This window comes from Podarcis muralis, chromosome 2 (assembly GCF_964188315.1).
Source record: "Podarcis muralis chromosome 2, rPodMur119.hap1.1, whole genome shotgun sequence".
In the NCBI taxonomy this organism is placed as follows: Eukaryota; Metazoa; Chordata; class Lepidosauria; order Squamata; family Lacertidae; genus Podarcis; species Podarcis muralis.
The window spans coordinates 118,611,933-118,630,661 of NC_135656.1; the positions used below are offsets into that span (position 1 = coordinate 118,611,933).

Genomic DNA, 18,729 nt, shown 5'->3' on the forward strand with positions numbered 1-18,729 from the left:
AGTGTAACTTGAAATTCTGCTTCTAGTATTAAAATCAGCAACTGAAAAACGGAATCTCACTTGAGTGTATTAATGCTTGAATGAACCTTCTTAAGGCCCTTGGAGCTGGACCTCAGTATCTGGTCTGGATGATGGGTGTGGAGAAGCTCCTTTAGATATACAGGGCCAGTGTCATTTAGGGTTTTCGAGGTCGGAATCAAGAAATGAATGTGACACCACGAGGCCAAACGAATGTGATACCACGAGGGGCACCACGATAGCTGGAGCCAGAGTCAATGATGGACAAGAACCACCACTTGTAAGTAAGAAGGCAGAAGAGTGGTGGTGGCATGAAGGCAGGTTGAGATTGGTGGGGTAGTCCCCATTCACCCCCATGGAGCAGACCTCTCACTTATTTGCCCTGAGCTGCTGAAGAAGGGCAGGATCCACCCTTTTTGTCTCCCTCTCTTATATAGCACCAGCACCCATAGACATCCAATGAATCGGAAGGTTGGGAGATTGAGAGCAAACAAAAGATTGAATCATGCAGTGCATAGTTACTTCCCCCAAATGCCAGTCGCTGGTGACCAATGCCTGGCAAGGCCCATTGCTTTCATGCCCTGCTTGTGAGCTTCTCAGCAATGTCTGATTGGCCACTGTGTTGCAGTACTAGATGGGACTTTGGACTAACCCAGCAGGGCTGTTCTTAGCAAAGTTCAAGCCAAACTCATCCCCGAAATGCAAGTGACTCATGTTGCAGTTTGAAGCCACATCTGTGATTTGGTGTAAACATATTTTTCCAGCTCTGTCCCTACCCCTTGAACCATGTAGAGATTCCAAGAACTTTCTCCCCTTTTTAATTATAAAAATGATAGTGATTTATTCTTCCCAAAGCTCAAGAGAGATCTCTGGCAATTGCCCAAACATCAGAAGCCAAGGAAGCCTGAGGTTATACACATCACACTGTGCTGGAGGGTGTTGACTTCTTCTGATTACCTGGCTGTGGGGGAGAAAGGAGAAGTCAAAATGGAGGTGTAGGAGGCCAAGCCAGAATGACCTCCCTGCTGCGGCTTCTGCTGCTACCTCTGCTTCTAATGCCCCATCAAGTCTGTGGGAAGCTGAAGGCAAAGTGCTCCTTAAATTTGATTACGGAAGAAAATGGAGTGCAGAGTTACTCCCGGTCTGGAGATTTCCTCATTAGCGGAATCATATCTCCAAGAAGCTTTGCTGAGCAACTCCCATATAACTTTCCCCAGCCCCCAGTAACCAAGCTTAAAGTGTAAATAATTACATACATCGTGGATATCATGCTTCTCCATCACCGCTTCAATGGTTCTCTTTAGCAGGGAAATAGTTCTTATTTCAGGGATAGGGAGACAGTGCAGTACAATATAATAGACAAGGAATCACAGTGAGTCTACTATGAGTATTACATTTAAGAAACACAGAACTGTTTGCTTGAACAACTTAAGGTATCACAAGAAATCATATTTAAATATCAAAACATGTAAAGGAATTATCAAAAGGTCCGCTTAAAGTGGCATACAGCAAAAGCTGCACAATGCGAAACGCTCTCCCCAGAGAGGCTCGCCTGGTGCCATCATTACATATTACATCATTACATAGTCACCAGGCAAAAACCGTCGTCTTTCATAAGGCGTCTGACTTTTAATTATTAGGGTCTTTTTAAGTGGGTGGGGTGTTCCGATCTAGCTTTTAAAAGTAGATTTAATTTTTTTAATGCAGGTTTTAAGGTATGAGGCTAGTGTGGTGTAGTGGTTAAGAGCGGTAGACTCATAATCTGGTGAACCGGGTTCGCGTCTCCGCTCCTCCGCATGCAGCTGCTGGGTGACCTTGGGCCAGTCACACTTCTCTGAAGTCTCTCAGCCCCACTCACCTCACAGAGTGTTTGTTGTGGGGGAGGAAGGGAAAGGAGATTGTTAGCCGCTTTGAGACTCCTGAAGGGGAGTGAAAGGCGGGATATCAAATCCAAACTACTACTACTACTCCTCCTCCTCCTCCTCCTCTTCTTCTTCTTCTTCTTCTTCTTCTTCTTCTTCTTCTTCTTATGTCTTTGTTTCTTTGTTTCATATAATCGTACGTTGCTTTGAGTTGCCCTGGAAAAGACGACAAATCGATTTAATAAATAATAATGCCAGAGACACCGATTTGGGGAGGTTGTTCCCTCTCAGCTTCATCCTATGTAACAAGGATGTTTTGGTGGCGAAAAGTGAGATAAACCTTGTGCACTACATCTGTCTACATCTGCGGGATACAAATGTAAGCATTAAATATTGAAATTGACGGACACATCTTTGCCTCTCCTTCCCTACTACATAGGTTTATTCTGCTACTTCATTCCCCCCCCCCCAAATGTAATCGAACACAGATAGTTATGCATGTAAGTGATGCTGAAGCCACTCTTCTCATCCTCAGATGCAGATCGTTGCCACAAATGTCCAGAAGATCAACATTCAAACAAGCACCAGAATCAATGTATTCCTTAAGATCATCATCTTCCTGGTTTATGAAGAATATTTGGGGATAATCTTAGCTTCTATTGCACTATTCTTGTCTTTAACAGCAGGCATCATATTAGGAATCTTCATTAAATATAAAGAAACTCCAATAGCCAAAGCCAACAACCGGGACCTCTCGTACCTCCTCCTCATCTCCCTCCTGCTTTCCTTTTTGTCATCCTTCCTCTTCATTGGAAGGCCAAGGAAAGTGACCTGCCTTCTCCGACAAATGGTCTTCAGCATAATCTTCTCGGTTGCCATTTCTTCTGTGTTGGCAAAAACCATCACGGTGGTGTTGGCCTCCTTCTTGGCCACAAAGCCAGGAAACAGGGTGAAAAGATGGCTGGGGAAGAGTTTGGCCAACTCCATTGTCGTTTCCTGTTCCAGTGTCCAAGTTGTCATCTGCACCATTTGGCTGGGCATCTCTCCCCCATTCCCAGACTCTGACAAACACTCACAGGCTGGAGAAAGATCACCCTGCAATGCAATGTAGGGCCTGTTGCCATGTTTTATGGTTCCCTCAGCTACATGGGCTTCCTGTTTACCATCTGCTTCACAGTGGCTTTTCTGGCCAGGAAGCTGCCTGGGGCCTTCAATGAAGCCAAGCTGATCACCTTCAGCATGCTGGTCTTCTGCAGCGTTTGGGTCTCCTTTGTGCCCACCTACCTGAGCACCAAAGGGAAATACATGGTAGCCGTGCAGGTCTTCTCTATCTTGGCTACTAGTGCTGGACTCCTGGGCTGCATCTTCATCCCCGAGTGCTACATTTTATACTGAGACCTGACCTAAATACAAAGGAATACCTGACAATAAAAACTAAAGAAGGCATCTGATCTTGAGTACTATGAGTAGGGACAGATTCTGCTTACGACAGAATCTGAAGCAGAACCAGTTTTGTCTCCAGAGGGGGGGGGAGGTGTATCTGAGAGGCAGAGCTGGTTCCACCCAAGTTCTATGCCCAACATCTCCAGTTTAAAGCATGAAGAAGCAGGACCAGGAAAAGCGACTTTGCTCCTGAGATCCTGCCAGTTAGAGGGGATAATACTTAGCTGCATACACATCAAACATTTGAGACACAGCATGTGACCCCCAATGAATACTAGGAGCTGTAGATTACCCCCCACAGAGCTACAGCTCCCAGTACTGTTAACAAAGTACACACTTTTCTTACAGGGATGCTCTCATGTTCTTCATGTCAGGAGTTCAGCCTACACTTGAGTAGTACTCTGGCAGAGACACATGCCCGACTGGCATGTTCTCTCCCTCCTGGTCTTTTGTTCGGGAGCTTCAAAAGCTTTCTTCAGACTGAACATCACAGCAACCGATGCCAACCAACACCGACATACTTAGGGATCCACAGAGTTTGTGCACCTTGTGTGACAGACCTCAGCAACTCAGCATTTTGGCTAATCTACTTTATTTACATATAAACACACACGGAGCACTGCAACATGGCTCCCTCTCTCTCTAGCATCAGACAGCAAAGAGAAAAAGAACAAAGGACAATAGTCCCACTTAATGGAACACAGTAACACAAACATCCTGTCTCCGTCACTAACAAAAACCCCATGACTGTACTCATAGATCAGGAATTCTAACACTTCACTGGTGTGCAGATGCTTTGGGTCACTAGGAGCATAGTCGGTTGCTGTATTCAGGGCCAGGTTGAAATTTCCCAGTTGGCTAATTGGCTCCAGCCCTCTGGTTTTCACCATCCTCATAGTGAATCCCTCGTGGCAGGGATTGTGAGTTTTATGGGTGTAGAACTTTCCTGAACTTTCTAGAACTATTCTGGTTCTCAAAAGAACAAGCTAGTAGCTGTGTTTGTCTAGATAGTCATGTGAGACTCGAGGTCATTGCTCGGGGTGGGTATTATATTCTCCTGCCTGCTGGGCAGTTTAGCTTCAGTCTTTCTTACTTCCTGTTTTCCTGTCTATTTTTTTTGCTTCTGTAACCTGATGTGCTCTTCGGGGTGGAATATATTTGTACCTTACTGGGGATCCAGTAAGTCCTGTAAACTCAGTAAGTCCTGTAAACCTCAGTAAACTGTTGCTGAAGAATTCTGCTATATGAGTGAGTGTTTCTTTGGAACTATGCATGGGAGATGGACCATGCATTTGATACTTTGCTATTTTCTGCCCATGTGCTGGAGTTGCTCAAGCATGGAGACAGGGGTGGCGGCTGATTTTTGCACCAGCCCTGTCACTTCATAGCAATTGTCACAACTTTGACAGTTTAGGCATTGTTTAGCTGACTTTGATATTGGTAATTGGGGAAGGCTATTGAGCAGGTGGTTGCAGGCCAGATCCAGGCACTCTCACAGGAAACTGATTTTCTAGATCCATTTAAATTAGGGTTTACTTTGTTGGACCTCAGTGTCTGGGCTGAATGATGGGGGTGGAGATGCTCCTTCAGGTATACTGGGCGGAGGCTAATTAGGGCTTTAAAGGTCAGCACTAACACTTTGAATTGTGCTCAGAAACGTACTGGGAGCTAGTGGAGATCCTTTAGGACCAGCGTTATATGGTCCTGGCAGCCACTCCCAGTCACCAGTCTAGCTGCCGCATTAGTTGTAGTTTCCAGAGCATGCACCATTAACCAGAGCATGCACCATTCTGGTGAAACAGTCTGCGGGCAGGTAGGGTCTCAGCCTGCGTGCCAGATGGAGCTGGTAGACAGCTGCCCTGGACACAGAATTGACCTGTTCCTCCATGGACAGCTGTGAATCCAAAATGACTCCCAGGCTGCACACCTGGTCATTCAGGGGCACAGTTACCAGATTCAGGACCAGGGAGTCCTCCACACCAGCCCGCCCCCTGTCCCCTGTGTCCCCCCACAAACAGTACTTCTGTCTTGTCAAGATTCAACCTCAATCTGTTAGCTGCCATCCATCCTCCAACCACCTCCAGACACTCACAAAGGACCTTCACTGCCTTCACTGGCTCTGATTTAAAAGAAAGGTAGAGCTGGGTATCATACACATACTGATGAACACCAAGCCCCCTCCTGCCCTGCTTTTGAGCTTTCCAGAGCTGTCCTATTCACTACTGGGAGATACAGGGTCCTGGACACGATTGTTCTTTGGTCTGATCTGGCTGCAGGGCTCTCCCTAGGTAAAGGAAAAGGGACCCCTGACCATTAGGTCCAGTCGTAGCCAACTCTGGGGTTGTGGCGCTCATCTCGCTTTATTGGCCAAGGGAGGCAACGTACAGCTTCTGGGTTATGTGGCCATCATAACTAAGCTGCTTCTGGCGAACCAGAGCAGCACACGGAAACACCATTTACCTTCCCGCCAGAGTGGTGCCTATTTATCTACTTGCACTTTGACATGCTTTTGAACTGCTAGGTTGGCAGGAACAGGGACTGAGCAATGGGAGCTCACCCCGTCGCAGGGATTCGAACCACCGACCTTCTGATTGTCAAGTCCTAGGCTCTGTGGTTTAACCCACAGTGTAACCCCCGTCCCTCTCCCTAGGTACGTGTGTGCAAAATTCAGATCAAACTTTCCCTATCCCTTTTCCTTGACTCATATCAAAACTTTGGAGATGCATATCACAAACACGCTTTTCTCCAGCTGTACACCTGCCCCTTAAGCCATATAAGACTCCAGGGAGTTGTGGATGCGAAACTTCTTCAACTTATAATTATCAAAATCATAGTGATTTATTCTTGTAAGAGCTAGAGAGATATTTTTTGGAGATGGCCTAGGCATCAGAATCAACAAGAGTGTTGATAGAAATGCCATTAATTGCACTGTGCCTGGAAAGCAAAGTCGGTGCAGAGAATATTTCCTGAGTCAAGATCTGCAGCAGGAGAGAGGAGAGGGTGGGGGATATGGCTGTGTGATGTTCTATAATTCTGAAGTCACAGCAGAACAACACCCAAATCAGTAAAACCACTACAGCTTTGGTCTTGGAAGAGCTGCTTGCTTCTTCTGATCTGCTTTCACTGGAGGTGAGAGGAGCCACTGATATGAGAGATGTACAAGGCAGGGCCAGAATGAGATCCCTGCTGCTTCTGTTGCTAATGATGCCCCATGGAGTCTATGGGAACCTGAAAGCAAAATGCCCCTTGAATCTGATCAAGGACCAGCATGAAGCACTCAGTTACTACCAGCCTGGAAACTTCCTCATTAGTGGGATTGTATCTCCAAAATATTTTTTCGGAAAGCTTCCATACAACTTTTCCCAGACCCCCTTAACCAGGGATAAGGGGTAAGTAATTCTATGCAGATGGATGTTGTGTTTCTCCACCAGCTCTCCAATGGCTGCTTTTTAAACATAAAAGGATGTTACATAGAGGAGGGAGAAAGGTTGTTTTCTGCTGCTCCAGAGAAGCGAACACGGAGCAATGGATCCAAACTACAAGAAAGAAGATTCCACCTAAACATTAGGAAGAACTTCCTGACAGTAAGAGCTGTTCGACAGTGGAATTTGCTGCCAAGGAGTGTGGTGGAGTCTCCGTCTTTGGAGGTCTTTAAGCAGAGGCTTGACAACCATATGTCAGGAGTGCTCTGATGGTGTTTCCTGCTTGGCAGGGGGTTGGACTCGATGGCCCTTGTGGTCTCCTCCAACTCTATGATTCTATTCTATTCTATTCTATTCTATTCTATTCTATTCTATTCTATACCAGGCAAATAGCCCCTATTCAAAGCTCCAGAACCTGTGACCCTCCAGACATTGTTGGATTCAAGTTCCCATCATCCCTTGCTGGCTGGGCTGGTACTGGTGGGAGTTGGAGTCCAGCAATAGATTCCCAGCCATCCATTCCATTTTCAGCTTCCCTGGGTCTTGCAGGAAAGTGCTCTTCTGACAACACCATAATGCAAATGATCAGGGATCAAAATGAGGCATAACATTATTCCAATTTGGGTAGATAGGTGCGGGCGACACCAAATTCAGGCAATTTCCAAAGTGCAAAGTTTCTATTTCTTTTCCTTTTATTTTATTTTGACACTATATCACATAATTACAATAATCTGCCAGTAGTGCAACAGTAGACCATGTGAAAATTCCTCTTCGCTAAATTAATGCTTTCCTTCTCCATCTCCACCTTTTCCCTTTCGTGTCATATGTTTTTGAATTATGAGCCTGACAGACTGTCTTAAGAAAATGAATACACCGAGTGACATTTTTTGGCTGGAAAGAAGGAGAAATAGGCTTTAAATAAAACAAATACATATCATAATACAGAGCAGGAGACTTCCTCATGAGGGGAGTTGAATGTCCAAACGATGAAAAATAATTATTCAACTTTTTCTCACACACCCCTTCAGCCGACCAGATTTCATTCATAACTACTGCAATGCGCTCTGTGTGGGGCTACCTTTGAAGGTGACCCAGAAACTACAACTAATCCAGAATACGGCAGCTAGACAGGTGACTGGGGGCGGCCACCGAGACCACATTAACACCGGTCTTGAAAGACCTACATTGGCTCCCAGTACGTTTCCGAGCACAATTCAAAGTGTTGCTGCTGACCTTTAAAGTCCTAAGCGGCCTGAGCCCAGTCTACCTGAAGTCTCCATCCCCAGCGTTCTGCCCGGACACTGAGGTCCAGTGCCGAGGGCCTTCTGGTGGTTCCCTCGCTGCATGAAGCCAAGTTACAGGGAACCAGGCAGAGGGACTTCTTGGTAGTGGCCCCCGCCCTGTGGAACGCCCTCCCACCGGATGTCAAAGAGAAAAACAACTACCAGACTTTTAGAAGACATCTGAAGGCAGCCCTGTTTAGGGAAGTTTTTAATGACTGATGTATTAATGTATTTCTAATCTTTTGTTGGAAGCCGCCCAGAGTGGCTGGGGAAACCCAGCCAGATGGGTGGGGTATAAATAGTAGATGATGATGATGATGACTGGTTGATGTGTTTGGTACCTGCACTCAAATGGTTTCTAATGACCTGTTTCCTAGTCCCCAACTTAGTGGCCATCATTGGCAAAGGATTTGCCCTTGCTTGACCCCTGTGTTGACTTTTGAAAAACAGTTGGGGGAATCTATGCAGACATCCTCTGAAGCAGCCAAAACCATGCAAGTAGCATTGCTGCAACTTCCCAGTCTTTGGGGTTGGGGATGGGGTTCATTTTTACTCAGTTTTGTTCTTTGAAGACAATGTGCACTTCTAAGCTCCTGCAATGGAGCACATATCCCCAAATTATTATTGGAGAAAGCAGAGATCTTTGGAGGAAAATGTGGGGTATAAATTCAAGAAATAAAATGCGTGCATACATACAAACTATAATTTGAAGATCAAATATGTTTGTTTTTGTTAAATGGTGAATAGCAGTTTAACGCTTCAAAATTGATTGATTTATTGCAGTTTGTCTGCCAGCAGGTACTGGCGAATCTTGTCCTTCTTGTTCACCATCCAGGAGATCAACAGTGATCCCAGGATCTTACCCAACATCACCCTGGGTTACAACCTCTATGAGAACCATTTAGATGAAAGGATAACTTCTGATGCCACGATAGATCTGCTTGCAGGTGTGGAAAGCAATATTCCGAACTATAACTGTGGGAAACAGAATAACCTGCTGGCTGTTCTCGAAGGGGGAAATTCTGCAATCTCAAACGAGATTTCATCCATTTTAGGCATCTACAAAATCCCACAGGTAAGTAGTGGCAGCATGGAGGGACAAAGCAGAATGTCAACTGCATGAAATCCCACTTTTTTTGACACCTTTCTTTCCAGAGAAGTCAAGAGAGGGCATTAAAAACGAGAAAACTGCTTTTTTTTTTTTTTTTTTTTTCAAAATTCAGCCTCCACCAACCTAGCACCTTCCAGATGTTTCAGACTACAATACCATCCTACATCCAGTTGGAGAGTTGGAAAGCTAATTTAGTCCAACCCCCTATAATGCAGCAGACTCGAGATTAAGAGTCTCGTGCTCTACATATTGAGCTATCCCAGTCGCAGCCAGCACAAATTTTCTTTGATATTAATCACTTCAGGCTAATAAGGATATGTTCCTGGAAGTAAAGCAAATCACTATCAGTTTCCATTATGATCTACAGTGGTACCTCGGGTTACATACGCTTCAGGTTACATACGCTTCAGGATACAGACTCCGCTAACCCAGAAATAGTACCTCGGGTTAAGAACTTTGCTTCAGGATGAGAACAGAAATCGTGCTCTGGCGGCGCAATGGCAGCAGCTGGCCCCATTAGCTGAAGTGGTGCCTCAGGTTAAGAACAGTTTCAGGTTAAGAACATACCTCCGGAACGAATTAAGTACTTAACCCGAGGTACCACTGTAGTTGAGATTCCTGCATCGCAGGACTAGATGACCCTCAAAATTCTACAATTTTAATTCTTTCTTTTCTCACTAGGTCAATTTTGCCTTCATGGCTCAGGTTCTTGAAGATAAAACCCAGTCCCCATTTGTCTACCGGATGGCCCCCAAAGAAGAAGCTCAATATCGGGGCATTGTGAAGTTGCTCCTGCATTTTGGGTGGACCTGGATTGGCCTCCTTGCTCCAGACAATGATGCTGGAGGAAGATTTGTGAGTGACTTAACGCCTCTGCTGAGCGGCAGCGGGATTTGCATTGCCTTGTCCAAAAGATTTCCAGAAAAGGATCTAATTAAAATGTTCAGCCCAAATGAACCATATGGCACCTGGAGACAAGTCGATGTATGTGTTTGCTACATAACCACTCAAATGGGATCAAATATGATTTTTGCAATGCAAGCAGTACGTGGGAAACAAATTGGGCCAAAAGTCTGGATCACAACAGCTTTTCAGGACATCGACTTGAATTTGTCTTATCCTCCTTATATCTTCCAGCACTTACATGGTTCTTTATCCTTTGTAATGAAAACCAAGATCAGTAGCAGCAGAAGTGCCGACTCCATACCAGGCTCCCATCTTCTTCAGCAATTTTGGGAGGAAGCTTTTCATTGTTCGTATTCAAAACATGTGCTGTCTGTGAGAGGCTGGACAAGATGTGCAGAGGAGGAGGAACTGCAGGCTCTGCCCCAAAAGGAGCTCCAGAGAGCCCTATCTCAAGACAGCTACAGCACTTACCTCCATATTCAAGCTGTGGCTCAGGCCTTAAATGCAGCATATTCATCTAGATCCAGGTGGATGTTAATGGTGAATGGAGGAGACACATTGGAACGTCAAAGGTTATGGCAATGGCAGGTATTTCCTTTCCCTTTTTTCCTTTCTTTTGCAAACTATCCATTGTCCCAATGATGGAATCAAATTTACAAGCGAGATTTTTCCTTGCCCGTTTCTGAAGGAAATCCAATTTGTAAGGGTTCTGGTTAAGGTGAACATTTTGGCTCACTTTGGTTATGTCGTATGACACTTCCATATCTTGTGGTTCCTCTCTGGTGCCATTAGAGAGACAGATATTTCTTTTTTTTAATAATGATTTTTATTAAATTTCTGTTTTACATTTTAGAAAATTCACTTAAACAACCTTAAAATACCAATGACGTTCCTTCCTCTCTTTCCATGGTTCATTTTGTACAACATAAATCTCTGCATGTTTTATATAAACTAAACCATTCAGTATTCCATTATTAAAGGTAAATGGGACCCCTGACCATTAGGTCCAGTCGTGGCCGACTCTGGGGTTGTGGTGCTCATCTCGCTTTATTGGCCGAGGGAGCCAGCGTACAACTTCCAGGTCATGTGGCCAGCATGACTAAGCTGCTTCTGGCGAACCAGAGCAGCGCACGGAAACGCCGTTTACCTTTCCCACCAGAGTGGTACCTGTTTATCTACTTGCACTTTGATGTGCTTTCGAACTGCTAGGTTGGCAGGAGCAGGGACCGAGCAACGGGAGCTCAACCCGTTGCGGGGATTCGAATCGCCGACCTTCTGATTGGCAAGTCCTAGGCTCTGTGGTTTAACCCTATTATTACATCCATCAAATACTATTTACACTGTTGAATTTATCTTAATGCTGCCAACGTTTTCAAGTATACACAATTTCCCCCCATATATTCAATAAACATTTTCCAATCTTCTCTAAACGTATGTTGTTCTTGTTCTCTTATTCTATATGTTAATTCTGCAAGCTGCGCATATTCCATCAACTTAAGTTGCCATTCTTCTTTAGTTGAGACCTCGCTCGTTTTCCATTTTGGGTCTAACAAAACACAGTCTGCAGTAGTGGCAAACATAAATAACCTTTTTTGACACCTGGGAATTTCCGCTTGAGTTATCCCCAACAAAAAGGACTTGGGTGTGTTTTTTTTGAAAAGTACTTTTAAACAACCCCCCCCCCCCCAGTTCATTATGAATTATTTCCCAATACTCTTTTACCCTTTTACAGGTCCACCACACATGATAGAACGTACCTTCAGTCTCATTACATCTCCAACACTTATCTGATTTGGTCTTATACATCTTAGCAAGTCTACTTGGAGTTAGATACAGGTTTCTTAATCAGGGATGAAATCTCATATCCCAATCCGCTGAGCGTTTAAGCTGCCCATCAACAGTTAAGCACCTGGAATGCAGACTGAGTGGGCACACAGATCTTCTGGTCACAGTCTTCCACATTGCTTCCTTAATGCTGATGTTCCCCTTGTCATTCCAGCTTCACCCTTTCTTAAGAGAAATCCAGTGTTCAAATACTTCCATGGGCAGACTATGTTTGGATGAAAATGGGGAGCTGCCAGCTGACTTTGATATTGATAACTGGGTGATGTACCCTAACGGGTCCTGTGTTAGAGTGAAAATTGGGAGTCTGGAGAGAGTGACTTCTACTGGCCTAAAGTTCACCATTAACCCAGAAGCCATTGAGTGGCCCAAGCAGTTTAACAAGGTATGAGGATATACCATATTTTTCGCTCTATAAGACGCACCTTTTCCCTCCTAAAAAGTAAAGGGAAATGTGTGTGCGTCTTATGGAGCGAATGCAGGCTGCGCAGCTTTCGCTGAAGCCAGAACAGCAAGAGGGATTGCTGCACAGCAAACCCTCTTGCTGTTCTGGCTTCAGGGATAGCCGCTCAAAAGCCTCTTCAACAACATTTGATTCAGAATATTTATTTTCTTCTTTTCCTCCTCTAAAAACTAGGTGCATCATAAGGTTGGGGGCGTCTTATAGAGCGAAAAATACAGTAACATCCCTCTGTTATATCAGGCTAGGAGAGCCTGATTACACTCTTCCTAGTGCAACTGCTGCACAACAGCCTTGTAAGGTGGACCAACTATGTCTTAAGAACCCAGTAAATGCTGCCAGACAGACCATAGGGGAATCTGGGACGCTCAAGGAAATACTGGAGCCCCAGGAACCTGAAACAATATAAGCAGCATTTCCCAGCCAGGTTCCTCTCTGTTTATTTGGGGAGGAAAACCAGCATTTATCTCTTTCTTTCTCCCAGGAAACAGAGTAGACCACTTTTCTCTAACAGCCCAAATTGTATCCCCAGGAGATTGCACCCAGCAGTTAGGAACATGGCAGATGGCTCAAATCCTTGAATTTAAGAAATCCACATTTCAGACTCCAAGAGGCAATTCGTATGAAGTTCTATTCAGATTAGAAGGAAGGGAAGAAGGAAAATGGACAAAGCAGAATACTGAAAGGAGGTTGATATCCCCCCCTTCTTTGCCAGTACTCAAAGCACCTTTGAAAACTTAATAATCCAGGAGTCATTTTTAACATTCTTGTCTTCAGGATATTGCATGTACAATGGCTGCATTGCATCAGTGTGGTTTGTTGCCACTATCTTCTTATTGCTGTTATTCTGGATTTGTATTTGCCTTATTTTGTCCTCTGTATAGAAGGTAGAGATAACAAAGTTAAGACAAAGAAGCAAACACACCTGTCAGATGATGGTGTGGTTGCTCGAGAGTAAACAGGCAAGACTCCGACCTGTCTTTTCCAGGCTTTATTCTTGGTGCAACCTACTTACAATGAAGAGCGTCGTAAGTTCATGTCTGGCTCAATCGCTAGCAGAATCTGGGAGTGGTGTGTCTTTGTAACTCCCCCAGCATAAAAGTCGCATCACCCCCAGCCTTTTCCGCCCCTCCCTGCGCCGAAGCCTACTTCGCAGAATGGGCGCTGGCAAGGGCGTAGTTCCAGCCTCTCTGGTTTGCTCAGGCTCGGAGTTGAGGCTCTCCCTGGCATCCCCTGGTCCCTGCACCCCCTCTCCACTGGAGGTGGGGCTTTCCTCCTTGCCAGAAGATGAACTGCTTCGCAAGATTTTCGGAGGCTCCCTATAACAAAACTGCCCCTCCATCTCTCGCCTCTGAGCTGATGGCAGTTCCCTGACAACACCAAACGGTTTTCCCTGCCATGCCCTTTTCTTAAAAAAAAAAAAGGGCTTCCCCAGAAATAAATGGACGGGGTCAGTGGGACTAGGGATCTTGCTGGATGCTTTGCAAACTGTATGAAATAATTCCATGGGCACAGGTGCTCCTAACACTTTCTGCTTGATACACCTTGTCTTGGTTATTAGGCTGTGCCTCGCTCCAGGTGTACCGAAAGCTGCCAGCCTGGATATGCCAAGGCAGTTCAAGAAGGAGAGCCAGTTTGCTGCTACTCTTGTGTCCCATGTGCGGAAGGGACCATATCTACACAGGAAGGTGGGTGATTCCAAGGGCGGGGTGACGAGGGTGACACTGTGGTCTAAACCACTGACAAGGATCCTGAGATCACGCTAAGGGTAGCCAACTTCTGTGTGATTGCCATAAAACTTAGGAAACAAGCTGTGCTATCTCATAATGATTAGGGTTTTAAAGGATATTATTAGGTTATATGTTAGTGACTAAGTTTTAATTTACAGTGGTACCTCGGGTTACATACGCTTCAGGTCACATACACTTCAGGTTACAGACTTCGCTAACCCAGAAATACTACCTCATGTTAAGAACTTTGCTTCAGGATGAGAACAGAAATCGTGTGGCAGCAGCAAGAGGCCCCCTTAACTAAAGTGGTGCTTCAGGTTAAGAACAGTTTCAGGTTAAGAATGGACCTCCGGAACGAATTAAGTACTTAACCTGAGGTACCACTGTATGTATTTTTTAACTGTTGCTATATCTGTATTGTCCCTGTTATAGGTAAAGGTAAAGGGACCCCTGACCATTAGGTCCAGTCGTGGCCAACTCTGGGGTTGCGGCACTCATCTCGCTTTATTGGCTGAGGGAGCCGGCATACAGCTGGTCATGTGGCCAGTATGACTAAGCCGCTTCTGGCGAACCAGAGCAGCGCACAGAAATGCCATTTACCTGCCCGCCAGAGCGGTACCTATTTATCTACTTGCACTTTGATGTGCTTTCGAACTGCTAGGTTGGTAGGAGTGTCCCTGTTATACCTAATTGCAAATTCAAATGTATCCCTATTATGTTTTATGACTTCCTTGATATTGTATGTGGGCTGGAATTGGTCTGTGACCGAAATAATAAAATTCAGTATCCACTGAGCCTATTGGGCTTGCTGATTGTAAGGTTGGCGGTTTGAATCCCCACGATGGGGTGAGCTCCTGTTGCTCTGTCCCAGCTCCTGTCAACCTAGCAGTTTGAAAGCCTATAAGTACACATAGATAAATAGTTTAAAAAGGTAAAGATAAATAGATAAATAGGTACTGCTGTGGCGGAAAGGTAAGCAGCGTTTTCGTGTGCGCTGGTTTCCATCACGATGTCCCATTGTGCCAAAAGCAGTTTATTCATGCTGGCCACATGACCCGGAAAGCTGTCTGTGGACAAATGCCGGCTCTCTCGGCCTGAAAGTGGAGATCAGCACCGTACTCCATAGTTGAATTTGACTGTACTTAACCGTCCAGGGGTCCTTTTCCTTTACCTGATTCCAAGGGAGAGGGCATTCCTTGGGAGAATAAGAACAGGTCAGAGATTTATTCAGAGACTCCTTCTTTGAAGATTCTGACATTTTTGAATCTGGATTATTATTATTATTATTATTATTATTATTATTATTATTATTATTATTATATTTATACCCCGCCCATTTGACTGAGTTTCCCAAGCCAGTCTGGGCGGCTTTCAATCAAGTGTTAAAAACAACACAGCATTAAATATTAAAAACTTCTCTAAACAGGGCTGCCTTCAGATGTCTTTTAAAGATATGATAACTACTTATTTCCTTCACATCTGAAGGGAGGGCATTCCACAGGGCGGGTGCCACTACTGAGAAGGCTGGTTCCCTGTAATCTCACTTCTCACAACGAGGGAATTGCTAGAAGGCCCTTGATGCTGGATCTCAGTGTCCGGGCTGAACGATGGGGGTGGAGACGCTCCTTCAGGTATACAGGACCGAGGCCGTTTAGGGCTTTAAAGGTCAGAACCAACACTTTGAATTGTGCTTGGAAATGTACTGGGAGCCAATGCAGATCTCTCGGGACTGGTGTTATTGGTCCCGGCGGCCACTCCCAGTCACCAGTCAACTTGCCGCATTCTGGATTAATTGCAATTTCCGGGTCACCTTCAAAGGTAGCCCCACATAGAGCGCATTGCAATAGTCCAAGCGGGAGATAACTAAAGCATGCAGCACTCTGGCAAGACAGTCTGCAGGCAGGTAGGGTCTCGGCCTGTGTACCAGATGGAGCTGGTAGACAGCCGCCCTGGACACAGAATTAACCTGTGCCTCCATGGACAGCTGTGAGTCCAAAATGACTCCCAGGCTGCGCACCTGGTCCTTCAGGGGCACAGTTACCCCATTCAGGACCAGGGAGTCTTCCACACCCGCCTGCCCCTGTCCCCCCAAAACAGTACTTCTGTCTTGTCAGGATTCAACCTCAATCTGTTAGCCGCCATCCATCGTCCAACCACCTCCAGGCACTCACACAGGACCTTCACTGGTTCTGATTTAAAAGAGAGGTAGAGCTGGGTGTAATATGCATCCTTTCCATTATTATTCACCTTCATTAATTAATTAGTTAACGAAAGTGAGTTTAAAGGAACAACAGAAATGAAGCTATACCTGGGATACAAAGCAGGGAGCAGGGAGAGGGCCCACTATGCTCTATGAACCATGTGTTCCTGTTGCTATTTCAAACCAAGTCTTCAGTGATCAAAGAACCAAAGCACACCCAAAAGAAAGTGAATTTAAAAATTTATTAAGAATAACTGACCAGCAGTGATTTTTTTAAAAAAGATTTATTTATAATTATGATAGCAGGATGCAGAACCTCTGTGCACCTCTGTGCACCTCTGTGGGGAGGTCTTTGTCTGTCAATGTTACCTACATCACAAGGTTATTTCGGAAACAAAAACTGAGAAGTGCCTTGTGTGTCACATCAATCTCTTTTGGATACACATGTAGAGGTTAAATGAATCAATTAACACTTTACTCCTTTGTTGCATATTCTAATTTTGTTACCTCCTCCACATTATCTTCTTCTCTCAAAATGCATTATGACACAGAGAGTTACAGATATAAGTGATGGAGATGAAAATACTTTTTCTCCTTCTCAGATGCAGACCATTGCACCAAATGCGCAGAAGATCACCATCCAAACAAGGACCGGGATCAATGTATTCCCAAGATTATCACCTTCCTGGCCTATGAAGAATCTTTGGGGATCCTTCTGGTTTCCGTTGCCCTTTTATTGTCATTAACCACAAGCTTCATTTTAGGAATCTTCATTAAATACATGAAAACTCCGATAGTCAAAGCCAACAACCGGGACCTCTCCTATATCCTCCTCATCTCCCTCTTGCTTTCATTTTTGTCCTCCTTCCTGTTCATCGGCCAGCCAGGGAAAGTGACCTGCCTTCTCCAACAAGCAGCCTTTAGCATTATATTCTCAGTTGCTGTTTCCTCTGTGTTGGCAAAAACCATCACTGTGGTGCTGGCCTTCCTGGCCACAAAGCCAGGGAACACTATGAGGAGATGGCTGGGGAAGAGTCTGGCCAACTCCATTGTCATTTCCTGTTCCAGTGTCCAAATTGTCATCTGTACCATCTGGCTGGGGATCTCTCCCCCATTCCCAGACTCCGACAAGCACTCCCAAACTGCAGAGATCACCCTGCAGTGCAACGAAGGGTCTGTGGCCATGTTTTATGGTTCCCTCAGCTACATGGGCTTCCTGGCCTCCATCTGCTTCACGGTGGCTTTTCTGGCCAGGAAGCTGCCTGGGGCCTTCAATGAAGCCAAGCTGATCACCTTCAGCATGCTGGTCTTCTGCAGCGTTTGGGTCTCCTTTGTTCCCTCCTATCTGAGCACAAAGGGGAAATACATGGTAGCCGTGCAGATCTTCTCTATCTTGGCTTCTAGTGCTGGGCTTCTGGGCTGCATCTTCATTCCCAAGTGCTACATTATTGTTCTGAGGCCTGATCTGAACACAAAGGAACATTTGACTGCAAAAGCTAAAGCTGGCACCTGATCCTTAAATATTCAATTTTGACAGTTGATACCCAGCAATATCTTCTTAGATACAAACCTCTCTCTTGCATAAATTATGAGTTCAATAAATTGAATGCTTAAAGACTCTGCAATGGCCACAGGCACTATGAGATTATAATTTTCTGTGCCTTGTTGTACCACAGCCTGATTCCCCTCAGATTCTTGATCAACCATCTGACCTTCATAATCCTCATGGTCCTCTGGGGATCACTGTGACTGGTTTGGCACATCTGTTTACTTATACGGCTAACTTGCCCTAAAACTGTGCCCAAACTGGATCACAACATATCAAATGGCAAATAATAATTTAAAAAAATATTAGAAACAACCAGAAGAAATTGCAATATTAATGAGGAAACAAATAACAATAACAACAACAACAACAACAACAACAACAATAATAATAATGATAATAATAATAATATTTTATTTATATCCTGCCCTCCCCAGCCGAAGCCGGGCTCAGAGCGGCTAACAACATTAAAATGATACAACATTCTAAAATCATTCTAAAAATTCTAAAATCTGACAGTTTAAGCTAAAAACATTGCACAAAACAATGCATGTTTTAGTAGCTTAAACTAAACTGAAGTTATACCAAAACAAAACAGGATGGTAGTTAAAAAAAAACCCTCACCGTTTCCCTGGTGATGCGCTTGTGTTGCGATAAAAAACTGTAGCATCCTCCAAATAATCTGCAGTAGATTTGATGGCCGAAATCTACCCCCACCTCACCCCTGGTTTTAACTCCCTATTTCCTGCTTCATTATTGTGTATCAATGTGCTGGAGAAGAACAGACCCAGGGGACCAAAATTGGGGGCACCCCATGTGTAGAATTTGAAAACTCGAGCAAAAGTGATACAACAGCAGCAGCAGCAGCAACAACAACAACAAATTTGCACCCTGCCCATCTGAGTG

The 18,729-nt window shown here is 44.8% G+C and overlaps 1 protein-coding gene across 1 annotated transcript; it reads left to right on the forward strand.

Annotated features, from left to right (window-relative positions):
• The first annotated feature begins 6,527 nt into the window (after positions 1–6,527).
• On the forward strand, positions 6,528–17,790 carry LOC114591114 (vomeronasal type-2 receptor 26-like). The gene is made up of 4 exons (XM_077923594.1): positions 6,528–6,712; positions 8,812–9,103; positions 13,909–14,035; positions 16,880–17,790. The coding sequence occupies exons 1-4, from the start codon at positions 6,528–6,530 to the stop codon at positions 17,788–17,790; spliced, it is 1,515 nt and encodes a 504-aa protein (XP_077779720.1).
• Positions 17,791–18,729: the final 939 nt, after the last annotated feature.

Coding starts and splice junctions, on each gene's coding strand:
- LOC114591114 (XM_077923594.1), top strand. CDS start 6,528: ATGCCCCATGGAGTCTATGGGAACCTGAAAGCAAAATGCCCCTTGAAT. Junction 6,713..8,811: donor CCCTTAACCAGGGATAAGGG/GTAAGTAATTCT, acceptor GATTTATTGCAG/TTTGTCTGCCAGCAGGTACT. Junction 14,036..16,879: donor GACCATATCTACACAGGAAG/GTGGGTGATTCC, acceptor TCTCCTTCTCAG/ATGCAGACCATTGCACCAAA.